Source organism: Micropterus dolomieu, linkage group LG07 (assembly GCF_021292245.1).
Source record: "Micropterus dolomieu isolate WLL.071019.BEF.003 ecotype Adirondacks linkage group LG07, ASM2129224v1, whole genome shotgun sequence".
In the NCBI taxonomy this organism is placed as follows: domain Eukaryota; kingdom Metazoa; phylum Chordata; class Actinopteri; order Centrarchiformes; family Centrarchidae; genus Micropterus; species Micropterus dolomieu.
Genome location: NC_060156.1, coordinates 5242854 through 5266795, shown reverse-complemented (window position 1 = coordinate 5266795; position 23942 = coordinate 5242854). Strand labels below are relative to the sequence as shown.

General features: G+C 39.3%; 2 protein-coding genes across 2 annotated transcripts in view; one reads left to right on the top strand and one right to left on the bottom strand.

Moving 5' to 3' along the window:
- Positions 1 to 1770: 1770 nt before the first annotated feature.
- Positions 1771 to 3850, bottom strand: LOC123973643 (zinc-binding protein A33-like). Its single transcript, XM_046053826.1, has one exon. It carries the CDS (start codon positions 3841 to 3843, stop codon positions 2461 to 2463), a length of 1383 nt encoding a protein of 460 aa, XP_045909782.1. The 5' UTR covers positions 3844 to 3850; the 3' UTR covers positions 1771 to 2460.
- A 16500-nt stretch (positions 3851 to 20350) lies between these two features.
- Positions 20351 to 23942, top strand: part of mrasa (muscle RAS oncogene homolog a) — a 28389-nt gene continuing 24797 nt past the window's right edge. The window contains exon 1 of the mRNA XM_046053696.1: positions 20351 to 20485. The gene's annotated coding sequence lies outside the window, so the exon portion shown is untranslated. The remainder of the gene's footprint in view (positions 20486 to 23942) is intronic.

Sequence of the window (23942 nt, the reverse complement as noted above, 5' to 3'; positions counted from 1 at the left end):
GTCGAAGATACTGCAATGATTGGATTTCCCAGCACTGCCCCAATACAAGTTAGCCAGGCAGTACATGCAAGTCACAGCCTCTAGGCATTTCCAGCCGCTAAAACACACAAAAAAACGATACTAAAATGTCGCAAAAGTGAAGTTAACCAACTCTACCGCTGCAAACTGACGCACTTTAGCATGAGCTCACTGACCGCAAACACAGCGAGGCTAACAACGACCCGCACTTACTGTCTTCATGGCAAACAAACACGTTTTCACACTCACGCGTTCTGCACATCTTCACAAGGACAGACGAAACACCACTTACAGGCAATCATGTACCGTAAAGCGATTTTGCTGGCGTCAGGGTGTTGCACGACAGTTGTACGACAGTTTCGAAGTGCCCTGTCTGACAGAGGTGGTAAAACTCTGACTGACACACTGTGTTTGGGTGGGATCTCACCTCCCTTATGTATTTAAGCCCTTTGTACAAAAAACAACACACACACTGTATTGTAAACTGAGTGCAGACTGAATTTAGGAGCCCTCAATGTCTAAATGTCTAAATCTTCAGATGTTATTTTTATCTTTGAGCATCATATGCTTGTAAAGTTACTGTATACTTGATTGATTTGTACAGTAAAACAGCAGTACTTGGTTATGATATGATCTTTGAGTTGACTGGAAGTAATTAACTCAATCACTTCTGTTCAAGAAATTAGGAGACATTGATTTTTTTGTTAAAATGTGACTTTGAAATACCTAAACTACCTGTCAAACAAGTCTTGTCCCACTGGAAAATGATTAAAAAGCTTAATTTTAGTCCACATAACTGTTCTGCTATGGAACAATAGAGTCATAAAAATCTATATTTATGGACAGCTGGATGGAGAAACGAATATGGTCAATTGTACATCTGCTGGATGAAAATGGTAATGTACTTAAATTGTATGAGGTTAAGGATAAAAATGATTTGGATTTCTCCTTGGAAAACTATTCTAAGCTGACACAAAACATACGCATGGCTCTTATTCAGTTAAATAATCTAGAAAACACACCGACACCCAAATTACAAAATATAAAGATAGGCCAAGTTTCTTTTTAAACCAAAAATGTAACAATGCATTCCTGAGGCAACATTTGTTGATTACAATGTACCCTGGCTTTACAATGATGAAGTATTAGCTATTAGAACAAAATATCTAAAATTTCAACTTCTTCCTAAACACAAAGAAATGCAATTTAAAATTCTAAATTAAATTTATCCTTCAAATGATTTAATTAAAACCAGATTTAAATTTCATGTAGATAACGGTCATCTATGCAACACAAATGTAGAAACATCAGAGAACATTTTTTGGTTTGTGACCAAATCCAAAGTTTATGGAAATCCTTATATGACTAACTTCCAAACTCATAAAAATAGATTTATTTTCTTTCACATCTGTCCAATTAGGTGTGGTCCTAAATAATAGACAAATTGAATTTCTGATCAATAATATCATTATTATTACTATATATTATATACACAATCCCATCCCACACCCCATCTTGGAATGCACTTAGAGATGAGCCCTCTATATTGATAAAATCTATTATTTATAACTTGTTAGTTGTGTTACCATGTCTTTTGAGAGTCCAATGTTCATTACTTACCTAGGAGGTGAATTACATCATGGACTTGAAACATGGTTTGATCTGTACCATATAGAGTCTGTCATTGCACCTTGTTTAAATAACTAAAATAAAAAATAAAAAATAGAAAAAGTAGTTTCCCTTCACACAGCCTGAAGTGTTTTCAGTGTTTTATTTTATATAATAATGTTTTCTTTCACAATTATACACAATTATACAAGTGGAACTATTCAAATGTATACTAATAAAAGTAGAAGTAGTTTTATCAAGGCCACCATGCTCAATAAAGTGCAAAGGTTTGAAATGCTAACATGAAGCATATAACATGCTTAGCATGTAACTGTCACTGTCTCTTAAACCAAAAACATGTTGACAACCGAGAGACAAATGTGGAAGAGAAATGCAAGAAGAAAAAGAAAAGATACCTTCAACTATTCCAAAATGTTATCTGCACAGCATTCTTCAACACAAAAACATGTGACTGAGGTACCAACAGGTACCGGGGAGACAGAAGAAAACCACACATAGAAACAGTGACGAAGTGTTTCACTATGTTCAAACTCCCTACTACCGTTTGGAAGTTTTAAGCATATTACATTGCACATGTCTCCAAACATACAATAACCTTTATTCCCTTAGAGGAAATTTAACTTCTTTCTTTTGTGTTCTGTTGCATATACAGTGTTTGTGATCATCATTTGTTTTCTTTCACTCCAAAGTATCCAATTACTTTTGTTGTAGCATTGATGACCCAACCAAAATAAAAACAAGCTCTCCGACTTGATAAAAATAAGAAAAATAAATTGGAGTGATGCGATTCTTTTTTCCTTCACTGAATCATTCTCAGTTATCGGTAAAAGAGATTTTCACTGGTAATATCTTCAGCGGGACGTCATTCCAGGTGTTGATGTATGGAAACAGGGTGTCGGTGAAGGTGTGCGTGAAGGTATGTATGACCGCGTTAGTATCTGGATCCCAGAAGGACAGCTCTCCTTTGTTCCTGTCCAGGTGTACTCGGACCCTCTGGAGCCTGCTCTTCAGTGAGAGGACGGACACGGGACTTGACGGGCAGAATGCTGTGAATTTACCATAACAAAACCTCACCATCCATAGCCCTGACATTATGTCCCCACTCCTGTGGGAATCCTGTGCTATCACACCCAGGCCCCACACTTGATTGTTTCCAACCTCCACATCCCAGCTGTGACTCCCTGAGCGGAGGCCCTCGGAGCCCAGGATGCAGTGGTGCTCCTCCATCCTCTCTGGGATCGTCGCAAGAGGCTGCTTCGGTCCACATCTTACACTGGTCAAATCTTCAGAGAGGTGGAGTTCTCTGTGGGCGGTGTTGGGGTTCAGGATCACAGGGGTGTATGTCACTTTATCCTTCATTTTGCACCACACCTTGAAACTTATATTCCCCAGGTATTTGGCAACGTCGATGAGGGCTCCCGCGGCCTGTGTTGGTTCATCCAGCAGGGGGCGCTGAGCTTCTTCCGTTAACGCACTGGCTTTTAATAGGAAAGACGTGTCGTCATCTTTCAGTCCGTCCTCTATGGTTTTAATGGTACTTTCCATGGCCTCTATCTCTCTAGTTAAAAGTGCAATCTTGTCCTTCATCACCCCTCTTTTATGCTCCTCTTCTTTCTTCAGTTCTGCAACCCTGGTCTCTTCCTCCTTCAGCAAAAACTCCTGAAGCACCTTGAACTCCGCTCTAATCTTCGTCTCTGTGTCCCGAGCTTGTTTTCTAATTTCTTCATCGGCTGTCTCGCAGTTTACTTTCACTTCACTGAAGAGTTTCACTTTCGCCCGCAAGGGATCCAGACATCTCTGGAGACCGTTTCTGTAAAGCGGTGCCGCTTCGTCCACGGGTGTAAACCTGTGGTTCCTGTGGAGTTCAGAGTCTCTACAGACGACGCACACAGGTGTCCTGTGGTCCACGCAGAAGAGCTTCAGTTTCTCGGTGTGCAGGCGGCAGACGGTGCCGGACTCCATCTCCAGGAGAAAAGCCTCGCACAGGTTCTTCAACACCAGGTTGCGAGGTGGTTTTTTAGTAGACGACAGAGTCTTGCAAACGGGACAATGACGGGCTCGCTTCGTTCGCCACCATTTCTGCACACAGCCGTGACAGAAGCTGTGGCTGCAAGGAAGAAGGACAGGGTCTTTAAAAGTGTCCTGGCAGACGGGACAGGAGAGCTCTTCACTTGCGACCGACCAGCTGGAAGCCATGTTTCTATGACGCCTCTTTTCTTCTTCTGCTTCTTCTTCTTAGTTAATGGCGGATTGCAAACAACTTTTAAGTGCATACCGCCACCTACTGCACTGGAGTGTGTAACATCATATCACTAAACTACAAACCCCAAGAAGGTGCTCTCATATTCTGTTCACCAGCCCAGTGTCTTTAAGAAATTTAAATAATGGTGATTCTTATACCCTTTTCTTCTACCCCCATCAGATTCCGTTCCCGCGCTGCCTCCTGAACCCTATCTTGAAATATCTTTGCAATATCTATGCATATCTTTGTCTTTGCAACTCAAACAATATGCAGTGCAAAATGACATGTTCAACATTTTCTTTAACCCCACAGTTTTCACACCTTTCACTATTCCTTTTCCCCAATAAAAACAAGGTGCCATTCAGTCCTGTGTGATCTCTCGATCTTGTCGTTATGATTTCCTCCCTCCTGGTCCTTTCCCTATAATTTTTATTACATCCTCTCACCATTTCTGCCATATTTCAATACCTTTCTTCTTAATGACTGCTTTTCCTTCTCCTTTTCCTAGCGGTATTTGAACTGTTATTTCCTTTTGTAATGCCTCTTTTGCTAATTTGTCTGCAATCTCATTTCCATCTACTCCCTCATGAGCTGGCACCCAACAAAACTGAACATCCCTCCCCGATGCAATCTTAATAAGCTGTGAAACATTTCTATCAGTATGGAAATATACTGATAGAAATGTTTATATAAATATATGTGTATATAAATATCAGTGTCTTCTCTGACAGATGTCATTGACTGAATGCTTTTAATAACTGCTAAGGAGTCTGTGCACAATATCACCCTATCAGGTCTGACCTCTTCAACCCACTGTAACGCTATAATGACTGTATGCTCTATATACAGATAGCCTATCTGATAATCGTTTTGAGATATTTATTTTGAATTCTGGTATATGTATTCCAATTACCACACATTCCTGTTTGTTTTTAGATCCATCTGTATAGATTTTTAGATAATTATGGAAACTGTTTCTCAGATAGCTGCTAGTCCGTATCCCCACTTCCTCTAGTCCCCGTCCTCTTTTCTTTTCCAGCATACTAAAATCTGTTTTTACGTCTGGATGGAGCCAAGGTTGAATGTTACTGACTGGATCGGGTTTGGTGAAATCTAATGCTTCCATTCTGTATTTCCTTACTTTCTTTCCCCCCATCCATCCAAATCCATGCCCCCGAAACTTGAAATACTCCCAACAATCCTTTGTTATCTCCTTTGCAGGGTTTTCTTTCCCACTTCTTTTCAATCTGACCCAATATGCTAGCACTAGTTTCTCTCTTCTTAACTCCAGTGGTGTCTCTCCAGCTTCTATGAGTATTGTGTTAAAGGGAGTTGTCTTAATGGCTCTAATGCATATATATGCAACCATAATCTCTTGATGACTTCATGCATGCTCTATACATGTCAATTAGCGATTGTTTATCTGCACCCCAGTCACACCCAGCTACCGCCCTCAGTAAATTAATAGCTTTATTAGCCATTTAGTTTCCTTTTGCTTTATGAGTGTTTTCCATGTGTACTTACTATCGAACCACAATCCCAAATACTTTTCCATTGGCTGCTGATATAATAAAAGCTTTTCAACATGACACTTGTGAACACCATATAACAGGATTTGCTTGTTGATATTTTAAATCCCCACTTGAATGACCACTTCTCTACTTTCCCTATTGCTTTCCTAATGTTCTCTAACACATATGTCTCATTTCTTCCTCTCATCCATACGGCCCCATCATCTGCATATAACGCTGATTTAATATGTCCATCTAAATCTGAAAATATGTCATTAATCATAATGTTGAATGATATAGGGCTAATTGCGCTCCCCTGGGGAATACCATTATTTACCTTAAACTCTGTAGAAAGTTCTGATCCAGCCTTTACTCTAATTTATCTATATGTTAAAAAGTCTAATATCCAGTTATAAATCCTTCCTTCAAAACCCATTCTATTTAGTTTAATAAGTAGTTCTTCCCTCCACATAGTATCATATGTCTTCTCAATGTGCAAAATACACTATTATCATCAGCTCTTTCATTTTCAGTGCCTTTTCTATCTCATTACGTACTCTAACAAGAGCATCTGTTGTGGAGCGCCCTTTCCGAAATCCATTTTGCATATTACTCAGTAGTCCTCTCTGTTCCATTACATGTGATAACCTACGAACTATTATCCCCTCCATCCATTTGCATAAGTGTGATGTCAGAGCTATGGGTCTATAATTACCAGATTTGGTTGGGTCTTCACCAGGATTGCTAAATGTAGTATAACTGCACTTTTACAACTTTTCGGTATTATTCCGTCCTTCCATATTTTATTGAACAGTCTTAACACTAGCTTAATTGACTCTACTGGAAACTGTCGGAACATGGCATAACATAACTGATCTTGTCCTGGGGCTGTATATCCCCTGCCTAGCAGAGCTATATTGAGTTCTGATATTGTAAAATCCACATCTAAAGTTGTTGTATCATCCTCTTCAGCTTCACGTCCGTATTTTCTCTGAGTGCCAGGTCTTTCTGTTGCTTTTGAATATCCATAAGGTGATCACCACTATGCACACCCCCAAAAGCCCTACCCAACATCTCTGCCCTTTTCTTCCTCTGCTTCTTTTTAGTTTTTATTGGCGGTTGGCAAACAACAAATTTGTGCATTACCGCCACCAACTGGTGTGGAGTATGGACCAGAATGACTACAGCCTATTTAGTTGTGTCCACTTACTTCTTCTTTTTAACTCAAAGAGCTCTGACAAGTTTTGGAACATTAATTCATTGTGTTGACAATTTGAGATTTCTGTCAGATATGTGTGTGTTGATTTAACTCAACTGAGTATGTAAGTTATCAGTTTTAAAACAAAAAGGGGGTGTGCAGGGATGGGAGCAACAGAAAGAAAATTGTTGCTTCGTCTTTTGAGTTATAAACTATACTACTATAGTTTTACACCGCAGACAAGTCATGTATTCAAATTCCAACTCAAATATAGACACTTTTGGGGTTAACAAGAAAAGACTAGTGGGTAGGGGGTAGACCTACACATGTAAAATGAAAAAAAAAAATTTTTTAAATCCTCTCAACTTGAAATGGAAAGTAGAATAAATGTAGTAAAGTTGTTTCAACTTGAAACTGTGAGTTAGAATAATGCAGAAATGTATGTCGGTTAGACAAGATAAGTTTTCCTCCACTGATAAAGTAAAATAAGTATTTTTTTAAAGGGGCATTATGGAGTTTTCAGCAGCCACTAGCGGTGCAATTTTAAGATTGCAACCAGGTGTGGGCTCGTATGTGTGCTCGCTTGAACTCATGAGCGAGCATAATCCAAAACACAACCGCTTTCATACAGAAATCCTGCAATAAACACAGAACAGCTCAGAGGCAGCTCAACACCAGCTCCGTACCTTTCATTCAGCGCAGCGAGACGCATATCGGCACAATACTCCCGTAAAAAAGGCACTGTGACAGCAGCTATAGATAGACAGGGAGACAGCTTCACACAACATGCTGGAGACTCAGGTAAACTCCCACTGCAACGTTACAGTAAAAACATTTTCAGCTCGAGGTTGAACTAATCCATGCTCGTTACATGATAACAGTACATTTACTGCATTTAGCCGACGTGCTATATTGTTAGCTCGCCTGTCAGCTTTTCAGTAACTATCTTTACTATCTGTGTATCTCACTGAATATTATAACGATTGTTGTCACTCTTTATGACAGTTTGACCACAGCTAAATAACTTTACTGTAGTGTTGGTGGATGGTTCTTCCTCTGTGGTGTTGTCGCCGTTTTGCTGCAGTATTGAAGATTATGTGGGTCACGTTAGTTACAGCGACTGAGAGGTGGAGAAGCTGTGTAAGTTACCTGAGTATAGGTAAAACAACAATAAATCTAAATTGAACGTTATGAAGCAAACAGCTGCAGGTCCAAGCTAATTAGCATTAGCTGGCTGCCCTGCCTGCATCAGTATAGGCTAGTAAACTAATCGCTCCACATTTGTTTTTTACCGTTACATCCTTTCTTGCAGGCTAAATCAATACTTTGACATGATAGTGTTGGTACACAGGATAGTAACATGGGTCACGTTAGTTGGTGAAGTCATGTGGAAAGCGACACGGTGTTAGCCAGCGATCTAACGTGATTCTCTCCGTGTTTCTCCAGCTTTTCTGATGTTCACTGTGTTTTTACTCAGTCAATGGAAATTTGATTTACTAATAAGTAATTTAATTGAAAAACTATGAAAGTATGAAGTTCAATCAACAATAAAACTTGAAACAACTAGTACACTGTAGTTATATCAACTTTATGAACTTTAATTTGTGAGTTGAAACCACAAAGGCAATCTTCAAGTTGAATTAGGTGAACTTGCATTTCCAAGTTAAAATTACTTGAAATGTCTGACAGCGTAGTCCTCACAATATATTAAAAAACAAACAAACAAATGATATTGGTTACTATAAGATACTGAAATAAGATTCAGTAGCACGCGTCTCGTCTCTTTTGCAGAATATCTATTAAATCAAATTGTACATTTTTCAGTCTGAGGTTCTGAATCATCTGCCTTCTTTCTTCCTCATGTTTCTGACAGTGTAACCCATCGTGCTCCACTATTGCTTCTTTCTCACTGTTGTCACATCTCCCTGAATTATGTTTGCCTATTTTGAATAATGTACTGTTAGTACAGTGTGTCCAAATCTAAGCCTTGATATTATTGTCTCGTCTCTTCTGTTCCTTCTTGCACATCTCGTCTCCCACTTTCCTCCAAACTCTAAACTGTAAAACTGTCGTCCTGTCCTCTCTTCCTCCCACTGTTTTTGCCACCTTTCCTACATTCTCTGTTTAATAATGCTCTTGAGTTCTGTTGTACTGAAACTAACTGCCACATCGATGTAATCACTTTTGGTGAACTCCTTTGCAACCTTAGGTGCCATTTCATTTCCTTTGATACTACTTGTCTACAGCTCTGGAAAAAATTAAGAGACAACTGCAAAATGATCAGTTTATCTGGTTTTACTATCTATAGGTATGTGTTTGATTAAAAAAAACATTTTTTTTTAATTCTACAAACGGTCTGACGAAAATGACGACTGGTCAAAATAATAAAAAAGATGCATTGTTTTCAGACCTCAAAAAAATGCAGGAATAGTTAATATTTGGTGGAGTAACCCTGATTTTTAATAACAGCTTTCATGCATCTTGGCATGCTTTCCACCAGTCTTTCAAATTGCTGTTGGGTGATGTTATGCCAATCCTGGTGCAAAAGTAGCTCAGCTTGGGGTTCTGGTCTGGAGATTGGGCTGGCCATGACAGGGTCTTGATCTGGTGGTCCTCCATCCACACCTTGATTGACCTGGCTGCGCGGGAAGGAGCATTGTCCTGCTGGAAAAACCAACCCTCAGAGTTGGGGGACATTGTCAGAGCAGAAGGAATCAGGTTTTCTTTCAGGACAACTTTGTACAATACTTGATTCATTCGTCCTTCACAAAAACAAATCTGCTCAATTCCAGCCTTGCTGAAGCACCCCCAGATCATCACCAATCCTCCACCGAACAGTGGGTGCCAGACACTGTGGCTTGTATTTCTCTAGGTCTACGTCTAACCACTAGATGACCAGGTGTTGGGCAAAGCTGAAAATTGGACTCATCAGAGAAGATGACTTTACTCCAGTCCTCTACGGACCAATCCTTATGGTCTTTTGCAAACTTTGGCCTAGCTTGTCTTTGCTTCTCATTGATGAAGGGCTTTTTTCTAGCTTTGCACGACTTCAGCCCTGCCCCTTGGATCCTGTTTCGAACTGTCCTCGCCGTGCATTTCACCCCAGATGCTGTTTGCCATTCTTGTTGTAAATCACCTGATGTCATCCTAGGGTTTTTGAGTGACATTAAAATGAGTTGGCAGTCAACCCCCTCAGTGGACAATCATTTTCGCCCTCTGCCAGTCTGTAGCTTTGTTGTCCCCAATGTCTGTTGCTTGATCTTGGTCTTATGAACTACTGTCTTTGAAATTTTAAAGACGGAAGCAACCTTACACTCACTGTATCCTTCTGCCAGTAAAGCCAGAATTGAACCCTTCTTTTCCTGACTCAAAACTTATATTTTCCTGACTCTTTAGGCATGGTCAATTGTTCCTTTTTTGTTCAGATTATCTACTGGCACTGTTTTTGCCATGCAGCTGGATGGAAGATAGTGATGACCACAGCAGTGGTTTTTATACTGTCCCTCGTTAAATAAAATTTGGCTCAGGTGATCACTTAATCGGTACCTCATTATGTAGAATGAGGTGTGCCTGTATTGGAATTTAGCAGCCACTCTTGTACATCTATCAAAATGTCTGCTCTGCTGTCTGAATGAGTGTTCTGTAAACTGTCGAACTTAATAAACTTGAATGATTTCTCTCAGTGGTCTTGTTTCCTCTATCCACTACACCACTAACGAGCATTTCTCCTGTATAAACTGATAATTCATCACTGATAATTTTCCCTATTCTTTTATTAAACTCTGGAACAATAAATGCTCCTCTTATTTTATTAACTAAACTCTTTGATGCTGCATCCTTTCATCTCTAACTGTATTACTCCCATTTCCATCTGTAGTGCTGCTGTTAAGGTTGTTTTAAACGGCCCTGTGCATAATTTCAAAGCCTGATACTGAAAGTCCATACACCCCTCAACCATAATCTAATATTGATCTAATTATTCCACAATATGTGGTCTTCAAAGCAGTTCTGCAGGCCCCCCAGTCACTTCCAACTCCACCTCCACCTCATTACATTTAACTCAATCAAACCATTAACCCCAAAACTTTTTAGTTTTGCCTCAGTACCAATTATTTCCCTTGTAAAACATTTTATTTGACCTCTATTTTCATTATAGCTTCCTGTAGCTTCTTTACAATCTAGGCATCTTCGTCTTGTTCTGTATTTGAGACTCTTGACAACCAACTCAATAGCGCCCTCCTCCTGGAGGTCGAGAACTTGTTGCAGCAAGGGACAGCACAACTCTATTTTTAAACATCACATTTGCACTCACTGGCAAACTGTCCAGGGTGCCCGATGTAAGCTGGGATTGGCTCCAGCCCCCCGCGACCCTGTACGCAGGATAAGCGGTTGACGATGGATGGATGGATGGATGGACATTTGCCCTCTTTATCCGACCAAAGTTGGTTCTAAAGTTGTTGTGACGTCCTGTGGGGTAATGTGTGGGCGTGGCCAATATCTATCACTTGCAGGTGAAGAGCTGATACTGATTGCTGTAGCTCTGGGCATCTGGGCTAATTGCCCTGTAGAGTATTTGTAATGCCTTATTGTCACTTACTACCCTCTGTTTCCCTCCACAGGTTCCACCTTTGTCTTTCTGGACATGCTGTTTTAGTTGTAGTCATTGTTACACACATTTTCCATGCATCCATCATCCTGCTCTGACATGACTGATGTTTATACCCCATACTTTATCACCTTTGCTCTGGCACATGTCTTACTTTGGCTTCTTTTAAGTTAAATAAATATATTTTGTTAAATGTTTACTGTGGTGTGTCTCCTTTTTGTTGTGGCCTTCTGAGCCAGGTCATAACATTGAGAAAACATGCTTTATTGTCCAGTCATGTACATTACCTTCAGACACCGCTCCTCCCATGGCTGTCAGCTCACCTGACTCCACCCACTTCATTTCCTGTCAATTTGAGCTGCTCTCTGCGGAACTAACAGCTGGGTAGGCTACTTTTTTTGTGCATTTTACACGGTCTCCCCGTGCCTTTGTGGGTTTCTTCTTCTCAATCTACCTGTATATTACACATCAGCATATAGCACACCTGTATAGTTATTTTCAACACTCATCCGAATATCTATAGTGAAGCACCTCGTCATACGTAGAATATGTACAAGCCTTTCACTGCCGACCATTACCAGCCGCCATTATTGTATATCTCAGTTACTTTTATTACTCAACCTCACCTCATTGAGTATCCTTGCAATTTCTGGAATAATAAAGTCTTCTGCTTTGGTTTCCTCCCATATTCCAAAGACATGTAGGCTAATTTAAGTTTAATGGAAAATGTCAATAAAGTGAACATGCATGTGTTAGCCCTGCTGACCTGTCCAGGGTGTGCCCTGCCTTTAGCCCATACTCCCATACTGGGAAGTTTTGTGAACGAGCCATTTCCAATAAACCTTGAGTAGAGTGAGCAAAAAATTAAGGTGAAAAATTTGAATTTGAATTTAAAAAAACAATCTATAATTGTTGCTTGCACATAAAATGACTAAGTTATGACACATCATTTAGGAGATTGAGGAAATAAACATTCAGTAACCTGGTTATTTTATATAATTTAAGATGTATTTTCCTTGTTAATATGACAGAATTCTATGCTAAAAAGTTATAAATATTTATACAAAAAGTTCTGTTGAACTGAACCTTGTCAGCTGTACGCCGAACTTTCATGTTATTGTACTGCACTAAACGTTTTGTGTAAACTTGAGTGAGCAAATTGGGATTTACAGTGTTTTGTTTTGTCTTGAACAGAACCAAAACAAGTTTGTGATAGATAACTGATTTGTGCAAAACTATATTTATTTTTTAACATTAACATACATTTTACTGAATAGAAAAATCACTGCATCTAACATAATACTAAATACTGAAGATCAATTGAATACGAACATGTCGGGGGTGAAGTTGTGACATTAAAACAGTTATACAATAAAACCAAAAGTGGATACAGATAAAACATTTCCATTTGAGGTTAGGCTGCTCTTACAGCTCGAGCTATACCCAGACATTGGGTCACAGGGGTAGCTATTTTTAATTATTTTAATTAACACACACCCCCATGTCACCTGAAACTCACAGACTCACTTGATCCACCTGACTTATACACCACAGTCTACCTCACATGGGCTGCGTGTGCATGTGGCGTGCCTTTCTCTCAGGTTCACCCAAAAAACCTGACATTACCAACAGATTTGTTTGACTTAAAGAAGGACAGGAAGAAAATCTTGCAGCAACTATTCACAGCTTTGCTCAGTCATGCGTGTATGTGCTGCTGCTGCTGCTGCTGGTGTTTTGCATGAGGTGTGAATTTGGGGTGAGTCCAAATCTGCCTTAAAGACATTTCTCTCAATACAGTCACATTTGCCTTCCATCCAATAAAAGGAATGAAAAAAATGTCATATTTAGCAGAACAATCATAGCCTGCAAACTGTCCGTGACAGCAATAATGCAGGCTGCTGGTGTAATACTGTACAAAAAAAGGCAATTTTGCAAGGTTGACTTCACCATTTTCAAACATGAGATGCATCAAAACATTTTTTCTCAGATCACAGTTGGACCAATGTGAATGTTGACCTGCAAAGCAGCTGGAGCCAGTCAGTCAGAGCTTACATTAAACAGGAAAAACTCATCCGTTAATTTGTGAGTGAAATGGATGAGGGATGGAGTGAATATTTGCGGACATGGGTGCAAGTGTGAATGTGCTGTTATCAGGAAATTCAGTGTGGGATTTGAATTATTCTTCCCTCCCCTGCTGTTCCCAGATAAGGAATTGATCTGAGAAAAGTGTAAAACCTAACTGAATATTGTACTACATTGCAATTCTAGGTTTAGGTTTGGGTCATTTAAATAAAAATCCTGATATTCGCTTAATGGGAGAATAATAAATAACAAAATACAATTTATCAGGTGGGGAAAAAACATTTCAGGATACTGTAGTGACTTTTGGATAAAAGAGGTCACTAAAGGACAATTAGGCAAATATTATGTCAAAATATTTTGTAAAATAAATGTATTTTACAACCGAGAAAGCAGAGAAATAATTGACCAGAGCAGATCAAAAATAATCAAAACAGAATCAGTGTCAATCAGTCGAAAACAAACACAAACAGAAAAATTAGGGACAGTACAAATAAAACTCACCAGAATAATAGAGCCGATCTCTAACACATCTTTTTTTCTGCCAAGATGCTGTCATCATGTGAGCGTGATGAATTGATGGGAACGGTTCATTACAGCCCTATCGGTATTTTCACGAGAACCTGGCCTCGACAATTACTGTGTTGTTGTTGCACATGCACATGTTCTATGTTCCACATTACTCTAGATAGAGTCAATCCCATGTAGATTAGGAAAAAGGGAATGTGTTAAAACATAGGTGTGGCTGCTGCTGATCTGTATAGATGTGTGGTTTTGAGATGTGGCTACATGCCTGTGAACTGCTGTTAAATTTGAATATCGTGGCGGAGCTTGGTGTTCGTGCACAGGATGCAAATGAAAGCTTTTAGCAGGTACACAACAGCTGATTTCCATGCACTCACACACGACAGTGGGGTCACGGTAGAGGAGGAAGTGAGAGTTGCGCAGTTGCTTAAGAGAGCAGTGAGAAAACTTTCAGTCTTTAGTGTCTTTCTACATGATCCTATGATGAGCTTTATTTATAATATTTAAGATCATGATGTGCAACTGCTGAAACAGACAAAATGTTGTTGTTTTTTATTCAGAGGATTTTCACCTATCTGTGACCTTAGTAGTCTGATGTCAAACTGGTTATGGTGCTCGTGTTGAGGTGGAATAGGTCAGCCTAACACAAGTTTAAAAGAATTGCTGTACTTTTATACAGCCCAGCAACACATCAAGTACTTGGTTTAATTTTAGCTCAAATCAAATCCTGCAGACCAAAAAGCTATGGCAAATGATGTTTTATCTCCAATAGTTTTTAATTAATAACCACTGACCGCTGAAGTAATCACTCCAACCCATTTCTGAAGGATGCAGCTGGTGTTTTTGCACATTTTACTCCATATTACTAATACAGTAACAGTAACAGTGGCTGTTCACTGTACCAAAATGTCTTGGCATTAAAACATTTATTAAGACATTTTCAATTAAAAGTCTTCAGCTGTCTCTTTCACTGTATCTGTAGAGAAGACCAAAGGGAACGTACAGTATAAGACATTATGGAAATTTGCAGTAAAGTAATTTATTTTTTCATTTAACCAGGAAGTCTCTTGAGATTGATGGGTTAGGGTTAGATGAAAACTGCTGGAATTCTGCTTCAGGAGATTTCATAAATATGCATGGCCTTGTATGGAAAGATATGCAAATAAAATTGTCAGAGTAGACTTAGTGACGACCAGCCTGCCTGCCTGTTCATAAAGTGTACAATGATGAGTACGGGAATCAGAGTTAGTTAAAAAGCGCAGAGCACTATGGTACACAGAATCTAAAAGGTGGAGAGTACTAGAGGCACCATGCATGAAGACAATGATTGCTGTGTTTCCTATTCCAATGTTACTTAATCTATTTAGCAGTAGTTCATGATCAGAGTCAAATGCTTTGGACAGATCAACAAGTAAAGCAGTGCAGTGTTGCTTTTTGTCAAGGCATTTATAATGTCATTTAGAAGCCCAGCTCTAAAACCTGACTGTACGTCCATTATAATGTTGAGCTCTGCCAAGTATTTGTTTAATTTACAGTTTACTTGAGCTTCCAAATTTTTAGCAAGAATACAGAGTTTGGACTATCATTGTGAAGATCTGAGGGGCCTGAACATCTGAAGGATCTAAATGCCATTTATGTTATTCATTTAAACACATTTTATCCTCTCCAATCGTCATCACCCTCTGTTCATTGAACTCAGTTTACTCCTCTGTGGCTTACAGTATTTTGCACTGTCTCGTCTTTAAAATACAAATATGAAAGCGTATGCATTTTTAAAACATATCTGTACTTTCATCACGTAAAACACTGACCTACACAGAGAGGAATAGATTATTACAGTGATCTACATAACACCTGTAGAGTGATGATTCATAAGCTCTATGTAGAACAGCGTCACGTAGTCACTGTTGTACAGGCTCATCTGGTAAAACTGAAAAATTCATCACTTTGCGGTGAATGTGTGTGCATGTGCGTGTGTGTGCATATGTATTGTGATCAAGACAGACGGTCTGATCCTAGTGGAAAGAAACAGCTCACTACTGTCTCCATGGAAACAGGCAAGAGGCGATGGAAGTGTGTATGTGTGTAATACGTGTGTGTCTGAAGGGAAAGAGACAGGGAGAATCCCTTGTTCTTTTTTACTGAGCTATAAACCTCAAATAAATAAGTGTACAAATACAAGGGAGTATTGTGAGGGTTTTTTAGTCCTCATGACATTCATGTGGCATTTTCATAATTAACTTCACACAGAGAAGTGTCAGTCCTGTGATGGACTGGGAACATTTCCATGGTGCTTCTCTCAGCCTTCTGCACAATGTAAGCTGGAAGAAGCCACATCCCTGTGACTGTGGAAAGAAGTAGGCAGGTACCACATTGCAAGAACATTGTTTTTTCGCTATCAGGGACCTCTTGCACTCTTTGGTCCTTGGCATTTTAAACTAGCCTGAAGGGACTACTGTATATTGAACTCAAGTTGGCGACAGCAACCAGACCACCATCGGCACCCTTCATTTCACGTAATGAACCAAATTCAAACGAGCTGTCTGATCTTTGTAGGATCCTTGATAGGTGTGTTCGTGTATTAAAAGCCTGATATTTAGAAGAAGTCCTATATAAAGTCAAGAAGGCTCTTTGCTAGACATGGATGTGCATTGGATTCAGCCTACACATGGATGCATGTGCGTATGCATTTTATGTGTCAGTGCTTCAGTAATGACAAGCACAGAAATACATCACAGGTGCCTAATGATCCATGACACTAAATGTCAATAACTCTTTTCAACATGAACATGATGAGCACCCCGGCCTTTCGGTGTACCAACACAAAACCAAACACTAAGAATTTATACAAATGCCACAAATATTCCAATCGGAATAAATATTTTTGAACATATTATTATGTTTTGTGCCCATGGACACCGGTCCTCCTGTGATTGTGCTGCCGTCAGAAAGGCTCTTTCTATGTGACCCAGCCCTCCAAACGCCTGCAGCATCTGAAGAAAAATGAGTCGTGCGCAGGACACACAAAGCAATCAATTCTCAAATTAAGATCCCATCAACTCAGCATCCAATCCAGTGGAGTGACCTCTCAATGAATGAATAAAGCAGTAACCCAGTCAATCAATTCACCACCTCTTGATCGCCTACCTACAAGTCTTCCAAAGCCTAAATCAATAGATCCTTACGTCAAACAGAGCAACTCTCTGTTGAACATAGGACAGAATTCACGCTTAATTGCCAACCTCTTACTGGATCCGCTGTTTACCTGTGATTTACTATAAGGTCTTCCTTATATAAAATTAATTTTTCCTGATATGTGGATATATGTTTCAGGAAGACACAGCTAAAATTCTGTTTTTATGATTACACCCCCACCATTTGTACCTTCAATTTCAAAAGTATTATAGCTTCTCTTTACCGTCCAGCCATGAGTTTAAGTGCATAAGGTGTGCGCAGGCACAGATCCGTACCCCTTCCACACAGGCACCCTGACACTGAACGGTTAATAACAAGAACATGATGCTTATCAGTACTGCACCTACAAACTGTGTTTAATGGAGCATCGAGCCAAGCCCGAAGCTCTCTGTTGATTTGGTTAGGGGTGCAATTAAGATTCTGATACATTAGAGGGTACAACCATGTTGGTCAACATTTTAACACACTGACACAGCACAGTAGTAATGTGATCTGTAAATGTTTAAATGCTAGTAGAATGGCTCTATAGCAATGGTAATGTCAGACGACCACAATATTTCAACAGAGTATCCTAATGATTTTGGTGATCCCCTGACTTTTCCACTACCACCATTTGGGGTGAAATGGCTTGGCAACTACTGGATGCACTGCCATGAAATTCAGTTCAGACATGAGTTCCCCTCCGGGTAAATGGTGATGCCTTTACTTTCCTACTAGTGCCATCATCAGCTAAATGCGCTTTCCTATAGTAAGACGGTAAACACAAATTCTGTCATTGTGGGTGTGTGAGTAAGCTGACATTTGCACAATAGCATAAGTACGCTTTTAGTTTGGCTAATAAGCACCAGCAACACTCCAATAATGCTTTTGAACTTTAGACTCTAAACTTTCAGATTACAAAAAAATTTACCTAATTTTTTTGCACTTTTTTGGGCTGAAGACATATTCATCCAAAATATCATGTATTTTAAATAACTTAAAATCAAAATGCGCTCACATGTCCTTTCACCATAACTGTAATTTGTAAGAATTAATTTAATCTGTCCAAGTGTATTTGCACCATATCACAAAGCAATGTCGACTGGATAAAGACAGCATGTATATGGCCAGTACATCTTTGTATTGTCTTTATTTCTTTCCATACACGCTGACAATCAAAAGATATGTTAACACCACACAAAATGTATGGAAAGAATTGCAGTGTATGTATAGTATTCGAGTGCTTGCTCTCTGTCTCTACCTGTATATGCTGCTTTTAAATACAGTAGATTTTCACTTCATCCCCCATCATGTAGTTACAGTAACATGAGTCCTACAATGGCGAATGTCTAGATTATTTACAGAGGTAAAACTCACATCAAGCTCCATCTTCCTCATTTCAATTTAATTATTCACATATTTCTCTCCCTCTCCCTCTCTCTCACACTCACACCCCCCCGGCGGTTACTGGTAATGGACTGTTACATCATAAACCCGTCTTGCCAGTAATGTGGAAAATGTGTGCTTGTGTTTTTTTTTTTTCTGAGCATATACTTCAATTTGTGCATACATGTGTGCACTTATTAGCTTTATCTATGTCATATCTCTCTTTGAATAATACATCACTAAAGACACATCTCATGATATATCAGCGTTCCTTAGTAGTTGCACCCTGTCCTCTGAGGCTTCTAGTTGATATTCAGAATATAGTCATCTTTCTGCAAACAACCTCAAGGTTTCTGGGAAGCAGTTTTTTAAGTAGCTACTAGCTAACCGATGAATAAGTCAGTCAGAAGGCAGCCTCTGTGTGCAGCCTTGCCTTTCAGAGTTACACTGTTTCATGGCCCCTGATATTTGTATCTAAATTATATTTACCGACCTGTTGCTGAATAAGTTATGACATAAGAAATGTGATAATCAGTTTTTAATCTGGAAAATATTCGTTATTCCAGATCTGTTGGTACACAGTTCAGTACATTGCAGATTTACATCTGTCTTAATCTATTCTCAATATCACCAAGCCCCTCTCTCCTTCTCTTTACCCTTTAGCTTTCTGTCATTTTGTATTACACACACACACACACATGCACACATGCACACCTCCTTTCCTCTTAATTGATCAGATCCTTATCTGCCTCTTTGACTTCTAGCTAAAAACGAACCAAGGTTGCAGTGTCATATCCTTTTTTCTTGAGCACGTTCATGAAAATGCAAGAATTGTTGCTGTATACACTTACACTTAGAAGATTTGCATGTCACGATTAAGAGAAAAGGTCTTATAATTACAAGGAAACAACATCATAGTTATGAGATTGTTATTATTAGATCTTGTCTCATAATCGTGATTTTATAATAATGAGACAGATTTTATTGTTATGATATACGTATGGATGATTATATGGATGATTTTCGGTGAATGGATGTGCTTCTGCAAAAACTGCGTGCCTCTTTTATATACATGCCCAAAAAATACATTTGCCTATAATTTATGGGAATTCACAACCACATGTAAATTTAGCACGTCTGAAATGATGTTCAGACACGTGAATTTTTGACATGCAAAATTGTTCTCCACACATGATAAACACATTAAACATGCTCTCCCTCATGTGTGACACATTCGCAATGCAGAGGCCTTTTCCTTGAATGTACGTTTTCTGTTTATGATGACTCAAAAAATGTCTTCTCTCTCCTCTTCTAAAGCTGAAACCTAAAGTCTTTGCATCTTTTAACCTTCACCTGTTGCTGAGTTAGCCAGCAAATTAAAAATGTAAGATTTGTGGGTATCTGTGTCCCAGAGTTTGTACTAATGGCACAAAACTATTATTAAGAGTATAGCAAACACCTGAGAAAGTATGGAAAATCAAAAACTGATATATGCTCTTGCAGATTGAGACACAATAGGTCTTTCAATAATTTAGAAGGGTTAGCTGTCAATGATTCAACAATAAAAAACAAAATATGGCTATACCCCAAACACATACGACCACATTTCTTTTCTTTAAAAAAAAAAGAAAAAGCTAAATAATCCATTTGACTCCCTTTAAATCAGGAACTGCTCATTTGACAGGACTATCCCTTTAAAGAAGTCGATAAAGGAACAGTCCATTTCACTAAAATGGGGAACTCTTTCGCTGCTTCGTGACATTTCGACATTTTCACACACAAAAAAATACCTCAAGAATCAAAACGCACACGCTTTTCCCCCAAATTCTCATAAAAATGGACATCACAGTCCGCTGAAAACTCACCATTAATGGTTTAACGCCTTCACAAAAACGGCGCTCACCCCTTTTGGGGCTTGTCTATTTATAGCATCAGCTGTTGCAATACAAAGATCAGCTACTCAACGTATTGTTTCGCAGATGCGGGGAGCAAACTCCCGTCTGTGGCGAAAGGGCGGCGGTGGTTTGAAGCCGAGGAAGAGAGAGAGAGAGAGATGAGGAGGAACATGTCGGCGTGAGGACGTTTTCTGTGTGTTCACGACAGCGGAGCTCATATCTGTAAGTAGCTTTCCTGTGGACAGAGAGGACGAGGTTGTGAATGTGGCCGTCTGGTGTTCAGGGACAGTGCGGGCAACACCTCCCGTTAATGTAAAACGCTCAACTACTCCCAGCATGTCAACAACTTAATTGTAGCTTAGCTAACTGTCACCGCATTATTTCGACTAATGACAGCGCGGTGAACAGTCAGGGGAAGTGGGCTCGTTTTATTTTGAGATTATGAACGACTGTGTCCCTTTTGCGGAAATTCCTCTTTGCTGCAAAGTTCAAGAGAAAGATGAAGCAACCGAAATCCGCTATTCAGGGGCGGCTACTGTCGGTTTTCCATACGGCCGCTCACACACACACACACACACAAAACACAGAGACGGGCCTTGCCTCTTGGGTGTCAAAAATATTCCCCTGGGGGACAAAACAAAAAACACAGTGCTTGTTTTTCATCGCCTGTCAGAAACGGCCCCCGAAACCGTCCACTCTGTATGCAGTGTTTCATACAAGGTGTGTGTGGTTGTCCAGCTTTGTGTGCATGTTTAACCGCTGGACAGAGAGAACAGAGAGATTCTTGATGAATCAAATCATTGGATGAGATCATTCAGAAGCACCAGTCGGTCTGCAGAAAGAGAGAAAGAGACACACACACACACACACACATGTTAATCACTATTAATAGCAAGTGAAATCAGCAGATAATTTGGCTGTCTGGGGACAGATCCCCCTTTATCCTTCCGCCATAACTTCATGGAAATGTCAAACAGCTGCTGCTGCAAGTGAGAGTAATGGTTAGCCGACTTTTTCATGTGGCCTCACAATTTCCCTAAAGCTTAATTGCGACCTTTTTGACCAGGGGAAATTACCTCCGGTGTGACTGTTAGATGATGGGTTTCCCACCTTCAGAGTGTGATCTGTTATCTGGCATCATGAAATAATGAGTCCTGTGAGATTCAAGCAGCTTGTCACTTCCATGTATATGTAGTATTACCCAGGTGGCACTTCTGATATTTAAAAGTGTGGAGGTGGTTCTCTAGTGTAAAAACGTAGGCTCGTGTCCATAAAGGTTACAGCAGAGAAATAAATTAGAAGTGATGGGTCCCCTCTCCATTATCTGAGGTGCCCTTGGGCAAGGCAGAAATCCCCTGAGCTGCTCAGTTGCACAAGTATAGGAAATTCCACCTTCCACCTTTTTATGTAATTCTATGATGTGCTAACCAGGGCTTGGATGGATATGAATAATAAAAATAGAAGATATATTATTCCAAACCGAATTGGTGCAAATATATTTTCATCGTGATGGTGAGATCCTGACCATTCAGGGAGAGACTGGAGCAGCCAAACCACAGCTAAAATACTCAGTTAGTGTTTTGCAATCAAGTGTTTCACTACACAGAAGCATGTTACACCAGTTCAGCTCTAAATGACACATGTAATTTCAAAACACCTGTAATACAAAACTTTGTTAAGCATGCTGCCTTAACTTTGTTTGATTTCCCCACCAGATTTTCATTTCTTTTATTTCTGAATTCTTTGCCCCCTTAAGTTTAGACCCAGGTATCCGTCACTTAATAAATTTGCGGACTGGCCAATTGATTAGGCACGCACAAGTTTGAATTTTTGCAGATATTTTCCAACTCATTTTGGCTGATTGTTGTTACTGATATTAGCCTGTTATATCAGCACAAATGTTCATTTCAGTCCGAATCTGTATTTCATGTCAAAGCCTTTATCAGCTGATACTGAAGCTGATATTCTTGTGCATTTGACGTATGTTGAATGTATGTTCAATAATTAAAGTGTATTAGAGAAGACCTAAATATTTATGCAATGTCTGAGCAAGGAAGAGTATTTCTTTAAAATATTGTCCAAATGTTAGACTCTGTGTTGTGAAAATTGTATTTTCTTTTTAATCAAAGTTGCAACTGCAACATGATAAGTGGTGCTGGAGTTCACCAACATCCAAAATACACAGAGCCACAACAGAGAGTTCATGTACGCACAATAAAGGCAAATATAAATCTGAACACAAAAGAAATAAAAAGTCAGGCACGGAGCATAAGTAATCTTGCAATTTTGAATAATGGCAGCACTGCCAGCTGACCTTAGTGGTGGAACCTTTTTTAATGACAACATGAAAGGATTGGGACTGAAAAATAAATGTGAACGTTCACCTGAACCTCTGTAAATGATGAACATCATCATCATCACTGATTAATTGTGTGCATCCCTAATCAAGTTTGCTCACTATTATCATGATGACACTAGGGCTGGGTAATGCGGTTGAAATAAAGGGTATTTTCCAATAACAAGAAAGATCACAGAATGGCAAAAATCACATATTTAAAAAAATCAAATCAATGTTCAGAGCAAAGAACCATGTTTCATAGTAATGCATTATATAAAACCATGCTCTTCAAATGAGTAAAACAAAAACTTCACCAACACAATGTCCTGGTTTTTACAGCTTGTTGAGAATGATTCATAGTATTGAATTATTGGCTGGCTGTTGTATTGAGACCATAAAGACCATTTTGTGCTGACTGACCACTCTCATTTGTATGATGTTCATTTTTGACTGTGATTGACTGCTGGCAGTGAATGTGTATACTGTAGACCACTGGTTCCCAAACGTTTTCAGCTCAAGACCCGAAAGAGAAATCTGGAAATTTACAAAAATACATCTACATTCACAAACTATGGGCCAAACAAACCTTTCACATCATCACCAACATGTCTTTTGACATGACCTGAATTTAATGAGAAGTATGTGGCTGAAGTTTACATTGGGCTCAGTTTTTGAAAGTGCCATACTGAGGTCAAGCTGAGCATTTAGTCTGTTTCTGAATTGGTTTTTCAGGTAAGTTAGAGTTGGAAAGCCAGAGTCACACAAGTATGTTGTGCCATATTGAATCAACACATCTTGAAGGATTCGTCTTTGCAAAGAAAAATAAATGTTTGGACTTTTCCAGATACAGCAAATGTTTTGTTTGGAGTTACTTGTCCAATTCATTTTAAACCCCCCATTACTCAGTACTTCCCCACATATTACACATTGAAGCATCTCCTCTCCTTTCTGAATTGCTTTGGTGTAGCCAACATTAATAAACCCGCCCTTGTATTTTAGTTTAGACATTGTAAGATGGACATCGGAGGACAGATCGCAGACTAAAGACATACAATTCTGTATGAATGTGGACAGAAGATCAGGTTAGGGAGAAGAGGGAGAGAAAACCATACACAGCATCTGAGCTGAACAGAGGCGTGTAGTAAAAAATAATTTACATATTTTAACACTGTTATTGAAATTTAATCTGCCAATTGGCGACCCAATAGAAATGGTCTTGCGACCCATTTTGTGTCCCAACCCTAAGTTTGGGAAACACGGCTGTAGACTAATGGTAGGTTATGTGGTTGTTGTCGTTCAAAAATAACTTCTTCATAATCAACCAGTGATTTTTGACCTTTT